Here is a 20,186-nt window from a genome sequence, read left to right on the forward strand (position 1 = left end):
ATGTCATCATGTTGTTATCATTGTTACCGTTATTATCACCATTGTTTTTTTCTGGAGCCGTGAACAGACGAGTAATATAGTATTGGGATATCTATAATTATACAGTGCAATAATAATAATTCCCGAATTTACAGGCAGATATTAATTATTGGGGTTCAATTATATTTATTTTATGATTCCACTTTTGTGGAACTATGCAGTGGCTGAATCTTTTCTCAATAAGTGCAACTATCTTGTCATTAGAAGACCCTACCGAGAGTACCTGGACCATATTCAATTATTTATTGTTAGAAAACAAATAAAAATATACAAATCATCTTGGTTACCGTTGGATAAGATATCGATCAAGGCAGAGAGGAGGGAGAGAAAGCGATATTAACATGTTCTAAATTTCTAATAAGTACGATTACTATTGTTGTCAACTTCTAACACTTCCAGCATGAAGATAAAGTAAAATAAAATAATGGCACGTTAAGGTCACTTTAAAGAGCAATTTGACCAAATGCATTTCATATATACTGATTAGTGAACTCGCTTTCAAAAGGATCCTTAACTATGTGTGTTATGAACAGTTAGAATGTAATTAATGTAAAAGTTGGAGGACATGAATGTGTTACAAAGAAGAAAAAAAAGGTGAAGGACATGGATACATAGGAAGGGTATTAGTGTAATTTCGTCTCAGCAGAATCATGAAGTAACAGTGCTACTTAAGGACAAATGCTCTGTTCGTCTTCTCTCTCTCTCTCGCTCTGTCCTTTCTCTCTAACCCTCATTTCTCAGATCCGCAGGATCTTCGTGTTTTCATGGAGGCTTAAAAAACTCTCAACAGATATCCTTTTAACAGATCAGTGATCCTCTAGTGTAAAAGAAATCATCTTTCTCTAATTCTCTTGTATTTCCTCCAATATTCAGAATCAATAGCCTTTCTTCTCCAGGTGAGTGGTTACTTTTATTACCTTTTCAGGATCTGCCGTTCTGCTTTCTCTGTATGTGATGATTAACTTGGTTTTCTCCATGTGTTGTAGGCCTTTAAACTGTTCGCTTCCAGATTTGGAGACGAGCTCAGATTCTGTGATCTTCGCTGTAGAAAGGAGTGAACTTTAGATCAGAAAAGTGTTCTTGGTGGGGGGGTAGTTAAGAGACTAGGTAGTGAAAAAAGCTTCTTGATTTTATCTCAGAAATGGAAACTCTTATCTTAGCTGAAGAGCATAGGAACCAGTACTATTATGGTAAGAAACCTCTAGGACACAGTGATGGTTTTAGACCAGCTCCTTCCAAAGCTTTCAGGCAAATCAACTGCAGAACGTTTCAAACTGGAGCGGGTTTGCTTCCAAGGCCAAAGAGAGCCTCTTCAACACCTGTTCATCATCATCATCCTCAGGCTCACTCTCCTCCTTCTCCCAAGTCCGTTTTGCCCTCTGTTAGAACCAGTCCCATTCCCATTCAAGGCTCTCGGATCCTTAGTGAGTTTGTTGACGAAAGGAGAAGCCTTTCTTACTCTGAGCTATGGGCAGGACCTACTTACTCCAACTCTCCTCCGCCCACTTCTGTGCCCATTCCCAAGTTCTCTCTCCGGCAAAAGAGGACGGTATCTTTGACCTTTCCACCTCCTGACTCTGATGTTGATCTTCCTGAAGTTGCCAAGTCTGCTCCGGTTTCTCCAACCTCTTCTGGTGTCAACCCTTTTCATTGTACTGTCTCTGCAACTATCACACTGCGTCGCATGCTCAACCTTGAGACTGCAGATGAATGAAGATCAGGAGTCTTTACGGGAACAAGGGTTTAGTTTTAGTTTTGTGGATATATAAATAAGGTGGTTAGTCACCAAGTTGGTGTGAGTTTGTTAATGGCGATGGTAAAAGGAACACAGAAGCAGTCTTGAGACTTAGAGTTGGTCAGCAGTTAGTGGTTCTCCTATGCAAGATTAAGGTGTTACTAGTGGTGGAACAGCTGGGTTATAGTGAGCGGAAACGTTCAGGAAGCAGATTGATTCTTGGTTTAGCATATAGGATGGCTTGTTACCAGTCTCTAACAGATACCCTGGGTGGATTGATAAGTTCATGTAGTGGTGCCCTTTGTATAGTTTCTCTCTAGAGTCAGTCTTTTTCCCTTTGGCTTCTTTTCTTAAGTGGGTTAGATTAGCAACTAGGTTCCTGGTCTCATATCTCCCTCCTTGTCCATATCTTTTCTTTCAACCCTTTGTCTACTTTCATGTTCTTGAGTCTTATTTTCCTTTCTGTTACGTTTCTGTCTAGCCTTAAATATGTCAGCCTTACTACTTGTGTTTTAGTGGTCTTCCTCTTCAGCTCTTTTCCTGAGTTTTTTTTGTAAAGGAAGAAGGGAATAGGAAGTTCTTTCTTGTGTCTCTCTTAGACTATCTCTACCGGTGAAAGATTCATCCTGATGAAAGCTGATACTTCTTCTCAAGAAACGATAGTCCTCAGGTTCTTCTTGACACCGGTCTTACCTAAAATACTTATAAGTTTCCTTGGGAGTTTCGTGATCCCTCCAAATCTGCTCACCAGGTATATATAGCAGCTCTCTCTCGTTCAGCTAATGAATCTGAATGTGAAGCTTTATACAAGTTTTATGGCTTTTGTATCAGGTACCTATAGAAGCTGCTGCTCCGCTCTGCTTTTGATGCTTCATCGTAGTTTCTTTATCACTCTGCTATCTTTTGGTTATGTTGCTTTGTGACGCAGTGGCAAGTATTGTCCCTGTACGTATGTTTTCTTCTCGTCTTTGTTTGTAGTATGTGACAGTGTTGTAGACGTTTTGCTATCTTTTTTTGTGTGTTTAATGTTGAAGGAGATGTATCCCTTGTTCCCTATAATTATTAGTACTATCGTTCTGTATGGTTTTGTTTATCGTTCTGCAAATCAAATAATACTTCACTGCAACAAACAAGTTAAGATGGTACTAGTAGAGATGGACTGTGCGTCGGTTCCTTGTTTATTTTTTCCGCGAAAACCCCGTTATAGGCCCATTGGACTACCTTTGGTTCCTTAGTGGGCTTTTGATTGACTTCGTATAAACTCAGAACCATTCAATCACTGACACACATAATTACAAAGCCATACAATGAAATCAGGCCGGAACCAAAATACAAGACAAACATCTAAGGTTTAAATGTTAAAAAGACAAAGTTTCATTACTTTTTTAGTTATATGATGATAAGCCATAAGATTACTATTAGAGAAACAGAAAAGAGAAACCGAAGGAGAGAGAAAAGAAAAGGCTCTGTTCCATCTCTACAAAACAACCGATTTGCTTGCGATTCCGGCCGACGGGTTGGTCCCTTAGCCACCGTCGGTCCGGCTCTTCAATTTATTTTCTTTTTTTGCATGTGGTTATCGGCACGGAAGAGTCTCTCGGGTCCCTTTCTTTTTTGTTTTCTTCGGCGCCGGGAGGAGGAGGCATTTCTTGCTCTCTACTCGTCGGCTTCTTTTAGTTTCCAGCATCGCATGTCTCTCTTGATGGATGGCTGGTGCTTTGACTCTGGGGCTGCGCCGTATCTCTGTCGGTGGTGGTTGCCGGCTATCGAACCATTGGAAGTGCTCGCACTGTGTGGTGTTTCGTCTCGTGTGTGGTGGCCGAGCTTGGAGGAGATCTCGGTGAGACCGATGGATGCTCTCTGAAGCTCAGGCGTATGTGTGGAAGCTATCGGATTCCCTATATTTTCAATATTGTTGTTGGAGATGAGTTTCGGTGTTTGGAGTAAGTTTCCCGGTTGATTCCGGTGGGAAAGTGTCTTGTTTGATTCAGCGACGACGTTTCAATCGGTGACGGTGGTGGTGATTTCTGTCTCCGGTAAAGTTTCGGTGTGCAGTCCCAGGCGGCGGTTTCAAGTCGTGAGCGGTGGAGATAGCCCATCTTTCGCCACGTGTATCCTTGGTTGACGCGTTCTTTCTACGTGTTCGAGGAGATCGGTGGAAGTTGGGCCCCGTCTCTGTGTTTTTTGGGCTTGTAACTTGATTGGTCTGTTGGGCTTTGTTATATGGTTTGTGCGTATGGGCTTTGGTGTTAAGGCCTTTTGTGTATTGGACTTTGTTTTTTTTCCTGGCTTTATGCCTTAGAGCATAATTATTCCTCATACCCATTTGGGTTTCTTTCTTTTTTTTTTATTTTTTTTCGTTTAAAAAAAAAAATTAAAACAAACCAATCGCGGGCCGCCACGTGTCGTGGGGCCCGCGAAACTGTCCAGAAAATGTTTCCTCGCGAGACCACTTCTTCTCCTTTCTTTTTCTTGGTTCCCACCCTTTGTGGTCCCCCCCACCAAGATCCCCCTCCAACATACCCGAATAAATATGCTCTTAGTAATAATATTATTAGATGGAAAAAAAAAAGATTATTATTAGAGATACTGTCAAGAAAGAGAGAGAAAAAAAAACAAAAGAAATAGACGTTGGGGACCGAGTAGAGAGAGAGGTTGTTAAAAGATGATCATTGTCTGAGAGTTCTATATAAGTTTGGTTTCTGAGGAAACATGATGGTTCATTATTACTGTTGGGCCCCAACCACAACAAGAAAGGAAACTTTGGTGGCATTTTCTTCCTTTTAGCAAATAATTATTCAAAGTGTACAATGTATGGATACCGACAAATTAATATGTCAAGACGGCACATATTTTTAATTATAAATAATCAAGAACTATATGTTTATGAATAATTAGTTATTTTTATGGATAATTTACTTAAACATACAACTGACATTTTCAAAACCGTGTTTTAGAGAGTTTTCTAGAGTTGATACTCTCTTTGATTCGTGTAAAAGGTCTCCTCTCTTTTAATTTTTGTTTGAGAAAATCTTAATTAGTTAAGAACATTTGCAACCGGTGAAGGGTTAGTTACAGTCTACAGATTAGTTACAGTCTACAGACTATAGCTAATATTACAAACTAATAATGGCATGTGATCAATGGCTTTTCACAATTAATTTAATCAAAATACACGATTGATGTAGTTAACTAGTTATTGTATTTTTTGTCGATTCTTCATACGGTTGCCATCAAAAGTGATAGGCGCTAAGTACAATATACGTATATTTAATTTCTCCGTTTTGTTTGTCAAATGGTTCTATGTAAATGTTTAATATTTGTGGACCATGTAAAATAATATTTGTGGACCGTTTTGTCTCTCAAATAAACATTTTTAAAGGTTGGCCTATTTTTTATATTCTAAGTCAAAACAAATCAGTAAACTTCAAAACGAAGTTGAATGTTAAAAATTAGCATTGCAAACAAAACAACAAAATTTGCAAAAAAAAAATCTCAGCCAAATCAAACTTAATTATTCTAAAAAAATCAACTTAATTAATAATAGAACATGACTGCCATGACATGTAGAGATTGCGCGTGGGTGTGGTGTGTCCAACGTGGACAAATATAAAAGTGTGGCGTAAGTGGGACCGAAAGGCCAAAGATCATCGTCTGATACGCATACGCGTCTCCGTGCCTTCGCCTTTTCCTTTTTCTGATTCTATTATTTATTTTGTAAAAGATTCTCTCTCTTTTCCTCTATTTGTTTTTCTTTATTAAGCCAAAAAGAGTAGTATGAGTTGTCTAATTCAATAAAATAAATTATTCAATTCATATCAATAAAATATTTTTAACTCCAACTTTATATAATTAATACAAATTTTAATTAATTAATTTTAAGATGTTTTTTAAAAAGGTATCTTAAAGCATATTAATAAATTTTAATTTTAAAAATGAAACTTATAAGAAGAAAAAATTCCAACCTGCCATCTAATTTTGTACAGTATTTTAGAAAACTTGGTAATGTAGCATTAATTGTTTTAAGAAACTTAATAGCACAGGCCTAATTCATGGCGTAAATTTACATTAAATTTGTTTTTCAATAAAAGCGTAAATTACATTAATCCAGGAAGCCAAATCTTCCAAGCAATCCCGAGAACACATATTAATACGTGCAAAAAGGGTACTTTCGTCATTTAAGTATTTATATTTTCATTCTCTCTCTCTTAAAAGTTAAAACCCATTTTAATAAAAACCTAAACAACAAAACTCTTTCTTTGCAGAAACAGAGTACAAACGCCGAGAGAGAAGGAGATCTAGTAAACCAAAGAAGAAGATAACATGCGATGAAGATGAGGAAGCCGAACCTACACTGAGAGAATCTAACAAGAGACTTAGCGCGGGCTCTTTCGAAAGATCTTCGATCACCGACGAACGATTTCAATTCGATATTGTTTTGTTTTCTAGGTACGAACTTGACTTCAGTGCTTCCCGATTCGTTTCATAGATGTTGATCCTGAGTTTGGCTTACATTTTGAACTATAATTCATGTGTTTTATGTCTGATTTTCTGACCAAAACGTGTTCTTCTCTAGTGAATTTCAAGAGCATGAGATTGTTATTTTTGAGATTAGAGATCGTGATTTTGGCTATGTGATCGTCTGATTTTTTTTTTTTTTTTATTCTGACTAGAAACGTGTTCTCTGGGTTTAGGAGCATGAGATTATATATTATATGGTAATCATATCATATAAAATCTCATTCGTCTGCCTGTTAATTATTCGATCACTCTCTCTCTGATTATTTTCACTTTTTTTTTCCAGGAATATTTTTTTTAATAAGTTGTGAGAGAGCGTGAGGACGAAGGAAGTTGGTGTACACATCTTCCTTGTGGTTTGTTTATTAAAAAAAATGGAGGTTGTGGCAAAGAGTAATTCGAAACGTATGTATTCATGGTGGTGGGATAGTCACAATACCCCCAAGAATTCTAAATGGCTTCAGGACAACCTCGCAGGTACGTTTCTTGTTAAGGGTAAACCCATCATCTAGTGTTACTTTCATTGCAACTTGCTTTATGTTTTGTTATGGCCCCTATGAAAGAGCATGTTGATTTAGTGTTCCAGGGAGACATCAAGTCCTTAGTTCAGATACTGGACCCAGACTTTGGGTTATAAACATTTTAGTATAAATCTTAACAAAACAATTTCTTCACTTTTTGGAGGCTATAAAGTCTATATGTATATTAGTTCTTCTAAATTTCGGGGCCAAAGCGTATGTAAAGCTATTTTTTAGCTATCATAATCTATGATCCAGAAAACATGAAAGTCTTGTTTTTTTTGACACAGATATGGATAGTAATGTGAAGAAAATGATCAAGGTTCTTGAAGAAGATGCAGATTCTTTTGCCAGGCGAGCTGAGATGTATTACCGCAGACGTCCTGAGCTTATGCAATTGGTTGAAGAGTTTTATCGTGCCTATCGCGCATTGGCTGAAAGATACAATCATGCAACGGTCGTCATCCATAAGGCTCATCTGACTATATCAGAAGCGCTCCCGAACCAAGTTTCCTTCATATTTGGTGATGACTCACATGCTGGTGCTTTGACTAATGACGGTGATCCACAAACACCAGATATGCGTCCTCCTTTACGAGCTTCTCCGGGTGACCCGGACGATGCTTTATCTCATGTTCCGTTTGGGAGTAATGGGAAAGCGAGAAAAGGACTGAACTTTGATGATGGAGATGGAAATGTTTCAGAATCTGAACGAGCTAGCAAAGCTGAGGCTGAAGTTTTGGCTTTGAAAGATTTCATTTCTAAAATGGAGGCTGAAAAAGAAGCGACCCTAGCTCAGTTTGAGAAGAGTTTGGAGAGACTCTCAAACCTAGAATCTGAGATATCTCATGCACAAGAGGACTCAGCTAGACTTAATGACAGAGCAGCGAGTGCAGAAGCCGAGGTGCAAATGCTCAGAAAAGCCATTGAAAAGCTAGAGTCTGAAAAGGAATCCAGCCTTCTTCAGTATCAGCAATGCCTTCAAAGGATAGCTGATTTGGAAGATGGTTTATCTGTAGCCTATAAGGATGCTGGAGAAGTAAATGAGCGAGCCAGCAAATTTGAAGCTGAAACTTTCGCCTTGAAGCAGAGCCTTGCTGAAGCTGAAACTGAAAAGGAAGCTGCTCTGGACCAATACAGGCAATGCTTGACAACAATATCTAACTTAGAAGAGAGGCTGAGTAAGGCTGAGGAAGATGCATGGGTTATCAATGAGCGTGCAGAAATGGCTGGGGTAGAAGTTGAAAACTTAAAGCAAACAATCTCGAAATTGATTGAGGATAAGGAAGCTTCGGAGCTTCAGTACCAACAGTGTCTGAATATAATTGCGGATCTAAAACTCAAACTATACTCTGCTCAAGAAGAAACCAAAAGGCTTAGCAGTGAACTAGAGAATGAAGTTGCTAAACTGAAGTTCTCGGAGGAGAAATGTACTGTTCTCGAGAGATCAAATCAGAATCTTCACTCGGAGCTGGATGGTCTCTTGGAGAAACTGGGGAACCAAAGTCAGAAGCTCACGGAGAAGCAGACAGAGCTGGTCAAACTGTGGAGTAATGTGCAAGAAGAGCATCTGCGTTTCCAGGAAGCCGAGACCGCGTTTCAAACCCTACAGCAATTGCACTATCAGTCTCAAGAGGAACTGAATAATTTAGCTGTGGAGCTTCAGACCAAGTCCCAAATCATGAATGACATGGAGATCCGAAACAACGAGCTGCACGAGGAGATTCAGCAAGCTAAGGTTGAGAACAAAGGTCTCAGTGAGCTCAATCTCTCTTCGGTAGCATCAGTGAAAAGTTTGCAAAAGGATGTCTCAAGATTAAAGCAAACAATACTAAAGCTTGAAGCAGAAGTTGAACTAAGAGTGGAGGAGAGAAATGCTTTGCAGCAAGAAATACATTGTCTTAAAGAGGAACTAAGCCAAGAGAAAAACTCAACCTTAAAAGAGTGTAATGAGATAGAAGAAATCACAAGGATGACTGTTGTAGAGAAGCTGGATACTATGGAAAAACTTGTTCAGAAAAACCTTGTGCTGGACAACTCTTTGACAGAGTTGAATTTTGAGTTGGGAGCAGTCAAAGGAAAGCTGAAAATGTTGAAGGAAGCTTGTCAGTCACTCTCTGTAGAGAATTCAAGTCTGGTTTCTGAAAACCAACACAGTGCAATTGAAAACATCGTCCTTGTTGAGTTTTTTCGACAGGTTAAATCAGAAGAAGAGAAGAAGAATCTTGAGAGCACGGCAAGGAAGACTACGATTGATAAGTTAGTAGATGCAGAATCTGAGAATTTGCAGTTGAAGAGAAACCTGCTTTCTATCACATCAGCCAAAGATCGTTTAGAAGATGAAATCGCTACTATGAAGGATCAGTTACGTGAGAAGGAGAAGGAACTCGAAGAAATCAAAATGGAGGTTTTCAAAGAGAGGGGTCGAGTTGAATTGTGGGAGTCTCAAGCTGCAACGTTCTTCAGCGATAAGGAGGTCTCGGCAGTACATGAAACGTTGACTGAAGCGATGACTGATGAGGTAGCTGAAGCCTACAAGAGTCTTAAAAGTAGAAGCGTGGATATGGAAAAGCGTAGAGGAGCCCAAGCTATTGTCTTATTGAATGAAAGCATTAGATCTTTGGAGGATTATGTTTTCGTTAATGAACATTCAAAGGTAATCTATCTTAGCCATTTATCTCCTCAAATCTCCATTTGAAACTTGTTTTGAACTTTTCTCATCTCTCTTTACCAGGACGCTGATTCAATGAATGAATCACCAAAGTTGGAAGATATGTGTTTGAGAATCAAAGCTATTGCAGAGGCAATAATGGAAAAGGAAAAGCTTTTGATGCTTGAGAACTCAAACGCCTACTCTATGCTCGAGACAGCATTGAAACAAGTCAAAGAGTTTAAAACCAGTGGTGTTGGAAGAAGCATGAGGAAGGTGCAAGAAAGAGGAAGTGGCAGAGCTCGGAAGCAGAGCAACGAGATCGAGATCATAACGAAAGATATAGTGCTTGATCAAACTTCTGATGGATCATCATATGACATCACAAGCAAGAAAGACACCTTGGAGCTGGATAACCACAGTTTCTTTGAGTTAAAGCCTGTAAAGACTCACAAGACAGAAACAGCAGTGAAAGCGAAAGGTAAGTCTCTGTCTGAAGAGTCACTGATTGTGGATAAACTAGAGGTTTTCGATGGGTTCATGGACCCGAACATAGAAGTAAACAAGAGGAAGGTCTTAGAGAGACTCGATTCCGATTTAAAGAAGCTGGAGAATCTTCAGATCACTGTTAAAGATTTAACGAACAAGGTCGAAACAGAGGAGAAGGACGAGTACGCGACGATCAAAGGCCAGCTCAAAGAAGCAGAGGAAGCATTAGAGAAACTGTTTAACGTGAACCAGAAGCTGTCCACGAAGGTGGAATCTGAGAAAGATGGTAATAGAAGCAGGAGGATATCTGAACATGCGAGAAGAGGTTCGGAGAAGATTGGGAGGTTGCAGTTGGAGATACAGAGGATTCAGTTCTTGTTGATGAAGCTTGAAGGAGAGAAAGAGAGTAGTAAAGCTAAGTCTAAGATCTCAGATACCAAATCCAAAGTTCTTCTAAGGGATTACATCTATGGTGGATCAAGAAGCGTAACGATGAAGAAGAAGACGACGAAGAAACGGACTGCTTTTTGTGGCTGCGCTCAGCAGTCACCGTCTCCGTAAAAGGTAATTGGTTTACTTCACTCGCAAGTAAAAACAAGTTCTCATGTGAAAAAAAAGTTTAATTTAACAGCGTTATGTTTTTGAACGCAAACGCAATAGTAGTTGTAGTAGTGAAATTTGAATAACAGACTCCTTAGCTTTTCGACTTTATTCTTGGTGAAAATATTAATGGGAGAGATTCAATTTGAAACCTTTTAAACGTTGTTAAATTCCGGTACACCACCGGAGATTTTCTCCGGTGAGTCCGGTTTAGCTGTGTGGAGCATGAGATCGCAGGCTGAGACGGCTTCTGCTACCGTGAGATGAATCCAGTCTTTGCCGATGGTATCTATGAACTTGGACTTGCTTAGCTTCCTCATCAACTCTGCTCCTGGGTTCGCTATCACTAGCTGATGAAATTAGGGGACGAGAACGTAAAATCAGTAAATCTTTGGGACTTGATCTAAAGGAAAAGAAAAATGAACGACTTATAAGGGAATAACCTTGAGGTCTCTTCGTCTCAGTATTTTGTTGACTTCCTCAAGCATGCTTATACCACTCGTGTCGATGTTCCCCACAGCTAAAATCATATGAGCATAGCTTGAAATCACACATATTATGATATACGGTATATAATACAGTATTGAAAACATAAAACTTCTATTTTATAAAACAGTCAAATTTTTTTTTTGGATCAACTGATGAAGTTATATATACACATCGCATACTAATGGTTTTAGGAACTAAAATTTGATGGTTTTAAAAACTAAAAGTTGGGATATCAAATTTTAAAATATTTGATTGAGCTATCTTAAGCATTAGATGAGTTTTTCTTACCACTCATATCGAGTATAATGTATTGTAGACTGTTTTCATCCCTCTTTCTCAGTCTCTCGTCCTCCTCATCGATCCACCTTCCAATTCTAGAAAACCATTGAACATAATAAAGATTTATCTACGTAATTCACGTAACAATAGCTAGGATTTGATAGAAAGATATAACATACGTGTATTAATTATAAAGTAAAAAATAATAATAACCTGTCTCGCAAGTAGCTAGAGTTGGCAAAGTAAATAGGACCATCGATATGGAGAATGATGAGGCCAGAGAGAGTAGTGGCTTGAGGGTACTGTTCAATGTTCCTATAGATCTCTGTGTTCTGAATGTTTCCCATTACATGAATCTTTGGTCTTCCCACGAACAACAATAACCTCATCACTGACATTCCCACCTGCATTATCATGTTTTTGCATATATAAATTAAACTTGTATTTGTGCTGTAGTTATTGCATTATTGTATGTAATCAAATGATGTAGTCACGTAGAGGAAGTTATACGTACAGAGAGGATGAGACCAATCTCAATGGTACCAAAAACGACGCCAAAGAAAGCAGAGAGACAAACAAAGAAATCGAACTTGTCGAGTCTCCAAAGATGCATGACTGCTTCATAGTCGATAACTCCAAGCATGGCGGCTATGATGATCGACGACAGAACTACTAACGGCGTGTAATAAAATAACGGCGTTAAGAACAGTAACGTTACCGCCACTGCAACCGCCATCACCACGTTTGATACCGCCGTTTTGCAACCGGCGTTGTAGTTCACCGCAGAACGGGAAAACGGTCCTTCATTAAGAAACAATTTATAACTTTCTTTGGCAAAAAAATTAAGAATAACTGATGTTTTTACTTATTAATTATTGTTATTATTATGTAATGTTATTAAGTGTAAGCATCATTTAGTGACCATTTTAGTTATTTGAATTAGCTAGTAAGAAAGAAAACTGATGTTAAAAAAAAAAATTAGTAAGAAAGACATTTTTTTAGAACTTAGACTAATATATTCACTTTTTAACCAGTTATATATATATATATATATATCTAGTTATTTTTGGTGATTTAATTATATCCTAAGAAAGTGAAATTAAAAATGAATGTTACCTGTAGTGAGATAGCAAGAGGAGAAGGAACCAAGAATATTCATCATCCCAAATGCAATCATCTCTTTGTTCCCATCTATGTTGTAATTCTTATACATTGCAAAGCTTCTCCCAACTGCAATTCCTTCCTATTTCATTAAACACAGCTGATTACTAGCAATTAAAAATATAAGAAATTTTGATTTTATATAAAAATTTAATAGTTGATGATTTTATGAAGTACTCACAGCAAGGGCTATGACTCCAGTGATAATGCCGGTTTTAAGAGCCAACGTGACATAAGGTGACGTGAATACCAAATGTGTGATGGACGGTGGATTAATCCCTTTCTTTAATTCTCCAATCTACTCCCACAACAAACAATAATATTAGTAGTACATCGGCAATTGATCTCAATTATGTCTCTCAGGCAATTTTTGTATGCATTTACGTGAGAAACAAAGTAATAATATAAAGCATTTCCCATTTTTGTCATAAAGTATTATTTTGCAGTGCAAACTTTTGCAGTGCAAAAGCCAAAAAACAATTTTGTTTGCGTTTAGTAAAATATATTTTAAGCTGCGGGTTCATTTAAAAAAAACTATAAATGTCAAATATAAACGCTAAATGTCAAGAGTACGTTTTTGCCGCATGCGTTAAAATTAGAGAGAGAGAGATGAGAAACGTACAATTTGGACGCCATGGAACTGGGCATGGAGGAAGTAAACGAAGAGGCTTCCAAAAATGACAGAAACAAGTGGAGCCATTGCAGATATCCAGAATAGCTTTGGTCTCTTATTGCTCTTCAGTTACATTAATCATTTTGTTATAAACTTAAGTACAGATCCATGTATAATGTAGGTATATATTAATACACATGTTTATACATTATAGTACATTAATAAATAACTTAAAACTTACAATGTATTTGGTTGTTAGAAGAAAAAAGAGGAAGCAACACCCTAGTAACCCACTCTCCCATCTCCACTGCATATATTTTAAAGCGGTCGGTACAATATTGACAAAACATCCCGTGAACAATAACAACAATAATGCCTCACGCCACTTGCAATCTTAAACTGATAAAAAAAATTAAAATATAATTTTATGTCGGAGAAAACCATTGATTTAGAGAAACAACGGATGCTATCACAGATCTTGGACACTAATTAAGAGAACAACCACCCGCGAATATTGTAATTATATGTAGGTGTTTATAAACGTTGGAATGTTTTTTAAAGGTTAAATTTAAAGGGGTTAAACGAACCATATGAGACTGAGAAAAGATGGACCCAAGAACGGAGATGACATCAGTGGAATGGGTGAAGTGACTGAGACCAAGTAATCCTTTCAGTTGTTGTAGACAAACCACCGTCGCTGCTCCTGCCATGAACCCTATGATTGCCGCGTGCGACAATATCTCCACCAAGAATCCTAATCTTTTTATTTTTACATTCAGTAAATTCAATTAATTTCTTAGAAAATACTATACCAATGTTTAGATTTTTGTATTAATTCAATGTTTTATTGTTAAGTTTCTTCACGTGAAATTTGTTATTAATATTGTCATACTCTGACATGTTTGCATCAAAATCGAACATGGATCATACCCTTATCTTTAGGTTATAGTATGCATGGAGTATCAAATCTCTATTCTCATAGTTCAAAAAGAATCTATACTCTTTATTTATGCTTACAAGAAAAATAAAAGATCATGCACGAGGCAAAAATATACAGCAAGTTAAGACAAGGTGCAAAATGTTCGTTTCTCACTTTTTATAAATGCTTTTACTTATGTCAGACCATTAATTAATGACTTATTCTTGGGTTCACCCCTAGAGTGAACCTAGAGGTTCACCCAACCAATAAAAATCACTCATTTCACAATTGATATCTTTTAAATAAGGAAACAAAATATTATCAAGTTATATTATATTTTTAAAATAAAAATGTTAAAAATAAATAAAATAGTAATATATGCAAAAAAATTAAAAATATTTTAAATCCGTCATCAAGACACTAAGCCTAAACTCTAAAATTTAAATTAAAAACATCAAACATTAAATCTTAAAAATACCAAATCCTTAATCCTAAAAAAAAGTTTAGGATTTACCCAAAGGTTTAGGATTTAGAGTTTAGGATTTAGGGTTTAATATTTCGATGACGGCGTTAAAATATATAATTTTTTTTGCATATACTAGAGTTTAGGATTTAGAGTTTAAGATTATCCAAGGGTTTGACATATACCCAAGGGTTTAGGGTATACCCAAAGGTTTATGGTATATCCAAGGGTTTAGGGTTTATGATTTAGGGTTTAAGGTTTATTTTATTCTTTGAAAATGTTAAAATATATTTTTTTAAATTACTTTTTGTAACTACTATTATTTATATTTGTTTTTATTTTATTTATTTTAAAACATAAAATAACTTGACAATATTTTGTTTCCTTATTTAAAAGATATCAATTGTGAAATGAGTGATTTCTATTGGTTGGGTGAACCTCTATATTCACTCTAGGGGTGAACCCAAGAATAATTCTTAATTAATAATATAGCACCAGAATGTGCCAAAATATAAAGTTATTAATACTGTAATTCTCAAGAAAATAAGAATATTAATGCTATATACTATACGGACTCCTATTCGATCGGTCATTTCTGCGATATTTGTTTTAATTAAGTAAAGATGATGATTCCATGATATAAAATACAATAATAGATATGACACTTTTTCTTGTGTTAAGGAAAGATGTTGATAAATTTTTATGTATATAGTCATTTTATTGTTGTTTTGAAACACTATATATGAGTATGGTATGGGTGTTAACTAACCTTAAGAGGCCAAGGCAGGTTTGCATGAGTCCGGCGAAGAAAGTGGCAGTGAAAGCTAAATGAAGGTAAAGCTTTGGATTCTCCACCGCGTTTACCTCTTTCCCCAGCATTGCCGCCGTTAACAGCGACGCCACCGCAACCGTACCCACCGCTAAATCTCTTGAACTTCCCATTACCGCGTATACCATCGGCGGCACGAAGCTCGAGTCTACATTTCCATATACAAGATTAGATATTTTTGTGTACATTTATATAGTAAATTCATATGGATTAATGTCAAAGGCAGCTCTGTCGGTACACAATTTATATGACTCTAGGACCAATCTACAACCAAAGTAAGTTTTACTCTGACTCTCTGAGGTTGCAAGTGAATATTAATTACTGCGTCAGTAATTTTTGAAACCAAACCAAAACCGAATAAGTACTATTTGTCCGTACGAGAATAACCAAGTTCTTATCATCTTTGTAATATTAGAGTTCTTAAATAAGTAACTAAATAACCCTTCATTGTAATATAACATATATAAGAACTAAAGAAGAAGAGAACTTACAAAGACCAAGGATTGGAGGGAGATTAGCGAGTTGAGCATAGCTAATCCCTTGAGGAATAGCAAGACTTGCTATGGTGATCCCTGAGATAACGTCTGATTTCAAATACTCCAAATTGTAACCACGAGCCCATTCCAAGATCGGAAACACGTGTCTCAACCCTAACTCGATCTTTTTAGACGTTTTCGATTCGTTCCTGATTTTTCGAAACGGATCGTCGGCGAAAAGGATCTCATTGAGAGTGTTCTTTAGTGATATCAAGAAAGGTTGTGGTGGAGGGGTTTCTACTTGGGGGTGCTGTAATGTCCTTTTGCACATATTCTTGTATTTTCTTTGCTTTGAAAAACTTATGGAATGAGACTGATCAAAAGCAAAGTGTCATTTGTATTAGGGTGTGATGAGAAGAGAGGACGATGTGGTTTTATAGAAAGCAGTCCAGAAATTCGCATTTTTTTTCCATTTCCATAGGGACCCACAATGATTAATTATTTGTTTTTGTTTTGTTAACTATATATTATGTAGCCCTTTCTCAAAAAAAAAACATATATTATGTGAACACCAAAGGGAAAACTTTATGCAACGTATTTTCTATTAATAACTTAAAGTATTAGCATTTAGAAATATCTTTCATAAGTAAGTAAAAATACGGTTCATACACTTTTCACATTATTTAACCTTTTTCATATTTTTAATATATGTAAGATAGTAAGATACACAATTTTTTTTGGATACAAGTATGTATCTTTTCCACAAATTATACTTTGCTCTAAACCTAGATATTTACTCTCTTTTTGTTTCGTATTTTGAAATGGCCATCAGAATTATTGTATGTACTGCGACAAAGACATGATCGTATTCAAGTCCGGTTTTATCTATTTAGCCACTTAAAACATAAGAATGGATATATATTCATAAACTATTATATTAATTGTATGCTTTTATGTGTATACATTTAAATCGAAGCTTCGTGAATTTTAGCCGAATTCCGTCCTGACTGTAGTGCATTGGTTTTGTCATGTTGATATGATGATATCCAAAATACAGACCACTCAACCACGCCTTAGGCGTTAGTGGTCGGTGGTACATAGCGTCCTACAATGATCATAAGGGTCTTGGATTCGAGTCCGTTGTTCTCAGACTACTCTAGCGTGTAGCCACTATTCTAGAGTGTGACCAGGCGATAAAAATATCTAACTTTCTTTACAAAATAACTGGATATGACTGGCACCGATAGTCAAATCTCCAGAAATTAGTGGGTTAAATCACGATCCGCCGGATATCTCGAGTTAACAAAAAAAATACAGAACATTTAATTGGTAATACGTATGGACATTTCGCCCTCAAGCATCATATGATGATATCTAGAATATAAATCATTTAACCATGCGTTAATGGTCGGTGGTATATGACATCCCACAATGATCTCAAGAGTCATGGATTTGAATATATTGTTCTCAAATTACCCTAGTGTGTAGTCATGCAACAAGGATATCTAATTTCCTTTGCGAGCAATTAGGTATGATTGGCTCCGATAGTCAGGTTCTCGGTGATTAATCGGTTGGATCACGATCCGCTGGATATCTCCGGTTAACAAAAAAAAGTACAGACCATTTAATACGTTCGTACATTTCGCCCTCAAGCATCATAATTGCATGGCCAACGCAAATTTCAGAAATCTAATTACGTACAGAGTTATCGTGGGATCTTAAGTTAAAATAAACTCCATTGTTTCTTGTTTTTCCCACATCATGCTACAACCTACAACTTTGACATGCATACAGAAGCATCCAAGGAGGTAATTAGACTTATACGGAAGCTATTACATAAGAAAACCGTTAAATAATTAGGAGACATGATTAAAATGAAGCAGCAACATGAGCTGGTACAATACTTCCCAATTTGGATCGATCACTCTCGTTACCATTATTTTCGTTTTGTCGATTTGCATTTGGAGCATATCGAATTCTAAACATTCGCTTTCCTTTTCTTCAACACACAGCTCGAGGCTTCCCATGTTTTAAATTACTTCTGCACATTCAAAGAGTGATTCACATCACATATTTTATAATTATGTATTAAATAAAAAATTTAAATATAAATTTATATGTATTTTATAGTGGGATTATTATTTAGCCAAAATTAATTTATACCAACATGTCAATAGTTTTTCACAAAAAAAAATTTCAAAATCAATAGTATTGATTTTGACACTTAAAACTAATATCAAAATAGTGTATCAAAACTAAGATTTGACAAAAAAGATAAAAAGAAATATATACTACTTTTTTCTTAAACAAACAAGATTAGTCTACATCCAAATTCCATACTCTAAGATAGATATCTAAACTATAAACCTTAAAGCTTCAACAAAATACTAGTCTGTTACTTGTCTGGAAAAGATTTAGCCTAGTCTTTAATTATTCATTTTTTCAATGACTTCAGTTATCCCATTTCTTTTTGACTTTTTCTTGGGTTCACCCCCTAGGGTGAACCTTTAGATTCACCAACCAATAGAAAGTTGTTATTTTAAATCTAATATCTTTTAATTAAGGAAACAAAAATAACTTGCCAAATTATATTATACTTTTAAAATAAATAAAAAGATTAAATAAATAAAAATAACAATAGTTCTCAGTAAAGATTATTTTTAAAAATATTTATTTATAAGATTTGGAGTTTAGTGTTTAAGATTTATAGTTTAGAATTTATCCAAATGTTTAGTGTTTTTCTAAGGGTTAGAGTTTACCCAAGGGTTTAGGGTTTACCCAAGGGTTTAGGGTTTAGGATTAGAGTTTAGGGTTTAGTGTTTTGTTGACAACATGTTTAGTGTTTTTTCCAAGGGTTTATGGTTTACCCAAGGGTTTAGGGTGTATGATTAGAGTTTAGGGTTTAGTATTAGAGTTTAGGGTTTAGTATTAGAGTTTAGGGTTTAGTGTTTTGTTGACAACATTAATTTTTTTTTAATTCGTTTTTATATACTGTTTTTATTTATTTTTAAATTTTATTTTGAAAAAATAATATAATTTGACAAATTATTTATTTCCTTAATTAAAAGATATTAAATCTAAAATGACAAGTTTCTATTGGTGGGTGAACCTAAAGGTTCACCCTAGGGGGTGAACCCAAGAATAACTCTTTCTTTTTCTTTCGAGGAAAAAGTCTAACTCTTCCCGTGAATGTCCTTAGCTACACTACACACATATACTTTGGCATTTTCGTAATAATCGTTTCTTGATCCACTGTCTCTGTTTTCTGTGTTCCCTCTATAATCACATGGACATGTGAACCGTAACCATGAAACATATATACAAACAACACTTTCTTATTATTATAACATTTTGTGAAAGATTACAAAGCCATGATTACCTCATCCTCCTAATCATCATCATCTTTGCAAGCCTCTAAATACAGTAAGATGTGAACAAAAAGAGATTGATGATGTCCAGATAGAGCGAAACTGTCTGTGTAGCGTTTGATCAGATTGTCCAAAAATATCATAAACTATGTATACGCAGAATATTATAGATGCCAAGCAACCATTGATCAGAAGAATGCTACCAGAACTACTAAACTTTTTGTTTTGTTTTTTAACAACACCAGAACTACTACACTTAATATCTAAAATGTCTTATTCTCTGTAATGGTTAGTGAAACTTTCACATTTTAAAGTTGCTAGAGTAAAGAATGCTACCATATACTAAGCCTGCATTTGGAACGTGGGCAGAAAACATTTGTTGATCTTAACATAAGTGAAGGCACATGTCATGTCAACCCAAAAACTAAAGCCAGAGCCAAACTCCTGTTGGAACTCAATTTTAATACATATGTTAAAATTGAAGTTTGTTTGAATGAGAAATATTTGTCTTAAGATTGTTGCTTTAACAACACAAAATGGACAGTGTGGAGAAGTCTAACAAGGTTGATAACCTTAGACAATTATAGAGATATGTGAATATATACTAAACCAAGTGCGCACACCAAGTTGAGTCAATGTAAACTCGGACTTGAGTTTGGTTTAGATAATAGTTCAGGTACATGGATAATGATCCAACAACCTATATTTTTAATCAAAGTTTATTTTATGTAATTGATCACTACATAAATGAAATTTTGATTAGAAAAATAAACAAGTCTTTTAGAGAATAAAACTTGGTCAAAACTCATTAATTCTTGTTAAGAATTAGTCTTGGTCACCAAGCTAAGAAATCTCTTTAATTTTGTAGTTAATAACAAAAAATTAATGTTGCACTATCTCCACTAAGACCAAAAACGTTTTTGGCATTTGTGAGGCTATATAATGTTTCATCTCATTCCATTAAGTACGTGGTGAAGAACAACAATCTCTTCCATTTTTCTTCTTATTTTTCTTCTCATTTTTCAATGAGAGTACACACA

The 20,186-nt window shown here is 35.9% G+C and overlaps 3 protein-coding genes across 4 annotated transcripts; 2 read left to right on the top strand and 1 right to left on the bottom strand.

The window, feature by feature from the left end:
* Window positions 1–725: 725 nt before the first annotated feature.
* LOC108823316 (uncharacterized) lies at window positions 726–2,855 on the top strand. The gene is made up of 3 exons (XM_018596490.2): window positions 726–935; window positions 1,026–2,525; window positions 2,606–2,855. Exon 2 carries the CDS (start codon window positions 1,181–1,183, stop codon window positions 1,751–1,753), a length of 573 nt encoding a protein of 190 aa, XP_018451992.1. The 5' UTR covers window positions 726–935; window positions 1,026–1,180; the 3' UTR covers window positions 1,754–2,525; window positions 2,606–2,855.
* A 3,148-nt stretch (window positions 2,856–6,003) lies between these two features.
* Window positions 6,004–10,702, top strand: LOC108828221 (protein NETWORKED 1C). Of its 2 annotated transcripts, XM_056993820.1 has the most exons (5): window positions 6,004–6,223; window positions 6,448–6,492; window positions 6,579–6,769; window positions 7,101–9,466; window positions 9,545–10,702. In XM_056993820.1, exons 3-5 carry the CDS (start codon window positions 6,667–6,669, stop codon window positions 10,508–10,510), a joined length of 3,435 nt encoding a protein of 1,144 aa, XP_056849800.1. In that variant the 5' UTR covers window positions 6,004–6,223; window positions 6,448–6,492; window positions 6,579–6,666; the 3' UTR covers window positions 10,511–10,702. The 2 variants fall into 2 exon arrangements, with proteins under 2 accessions (XP_056849800.1, XP_018457337.2); XM_018601835.2 differs by lacking the exon at window positions 6,448–6,492.
* Window positions 10,555–16,174, bottom strand: LOC108827891 (sulfate transporter 3.2). Its single transcript, XM_056993821.1, has 12 exons — window positions 15,794–16,174; window positions 15,243–15,450; window positions 13,679–13,850; window positions 13,333–13,398; window positions 13,101–13,214; window positions 12,660–12,776; window positions 12,434–12,560; window positions 11,832–12,118; window positions 11,531–11,721; window positions 11,327–11,412; window positions 10,993–11,069; window positions 10,555–10,899 (listed from the first exon to the last, which is right to left on the bottom strand). The coding sequence occupies exons 1-12, from the start codon at window positions 16,107–16,109 to the stop codon at window positions 10,705–10,707; spliced, it is 1,956 nt and encodes a 651-aa protein (XP_056849801.1). The 5' UTR covers window positions 16,110–16,174; the 3' UTR covers window positions 10,555–10,704.
* Between the last annotated feature and the right edge of the window lie 4,012 nt (window positions 16,175–20,186).

This window comes from Raphanus sativus, chromosome 9 (genome assembly GCF_000801105.2).
Source record: "Raphanus sativus cultivar WK10039 chromosome 9, ASM80110v3, whole genome shotgun sequence".
Lineage (NCBI taxonomy): Eukaryota > Viridiplantae > Streptophyta > Magnoliopsida > Brassicales > Brassicaceae > Raphanus > Raphanus sativus.

Bases quoted from the DNA above. Each gene is read 5' to 3' on its own strand.
- LOC108823316 (XM_018596490.2), top strand. From the start codon at position 1,181: ATGGAAACTCTTATCTTAGCTGAAGAGCATAGGAACCAGTACTATTAT.
- LOC108828221 (XM_056993820.1), top strand. From the start codon at position 6,667: ATGGAGGTTGTGGCAAAGAGTAATTCGAAACGTATGTATTCATGGTGG. The intron at 6,770-7,100 runs GTACGTTTCTTG...TTTTTGACACAG, and splicing joins GCTTCAGGACAACCTCGCAG to ATATGGATAGTAATGTGAAG. The intron at 9,467-9,544 runs GTAATCTATCTT...TCTCTTTACCAG, and splicing joins TCGTTAATGAACATTCAAAG to GACGCTGATTCAATGAATGA.
- LOC108827891 (XM_056993821.1), bottom strand. From the start codon at position 16,109: ATGTGCAAAAGGACATTACAGCACCCCCAAGTAGAAACCCCTCCACCA. The intron at 15,451-15,793 runs GTAAGTTCTCTT...ATGGAAATGTAG, and splicing joins CCCTCCAATCCTTGGTCTTT to ACTCGAGCTTCGTGCCGCCG. The intron at 11,722-11,831 runs GTACGTATAACT...ATGATAATGCAG, and splicing joins AGATTGGTCTCATCCTCTCT to GTGGGAATGTCAGTGATGAG.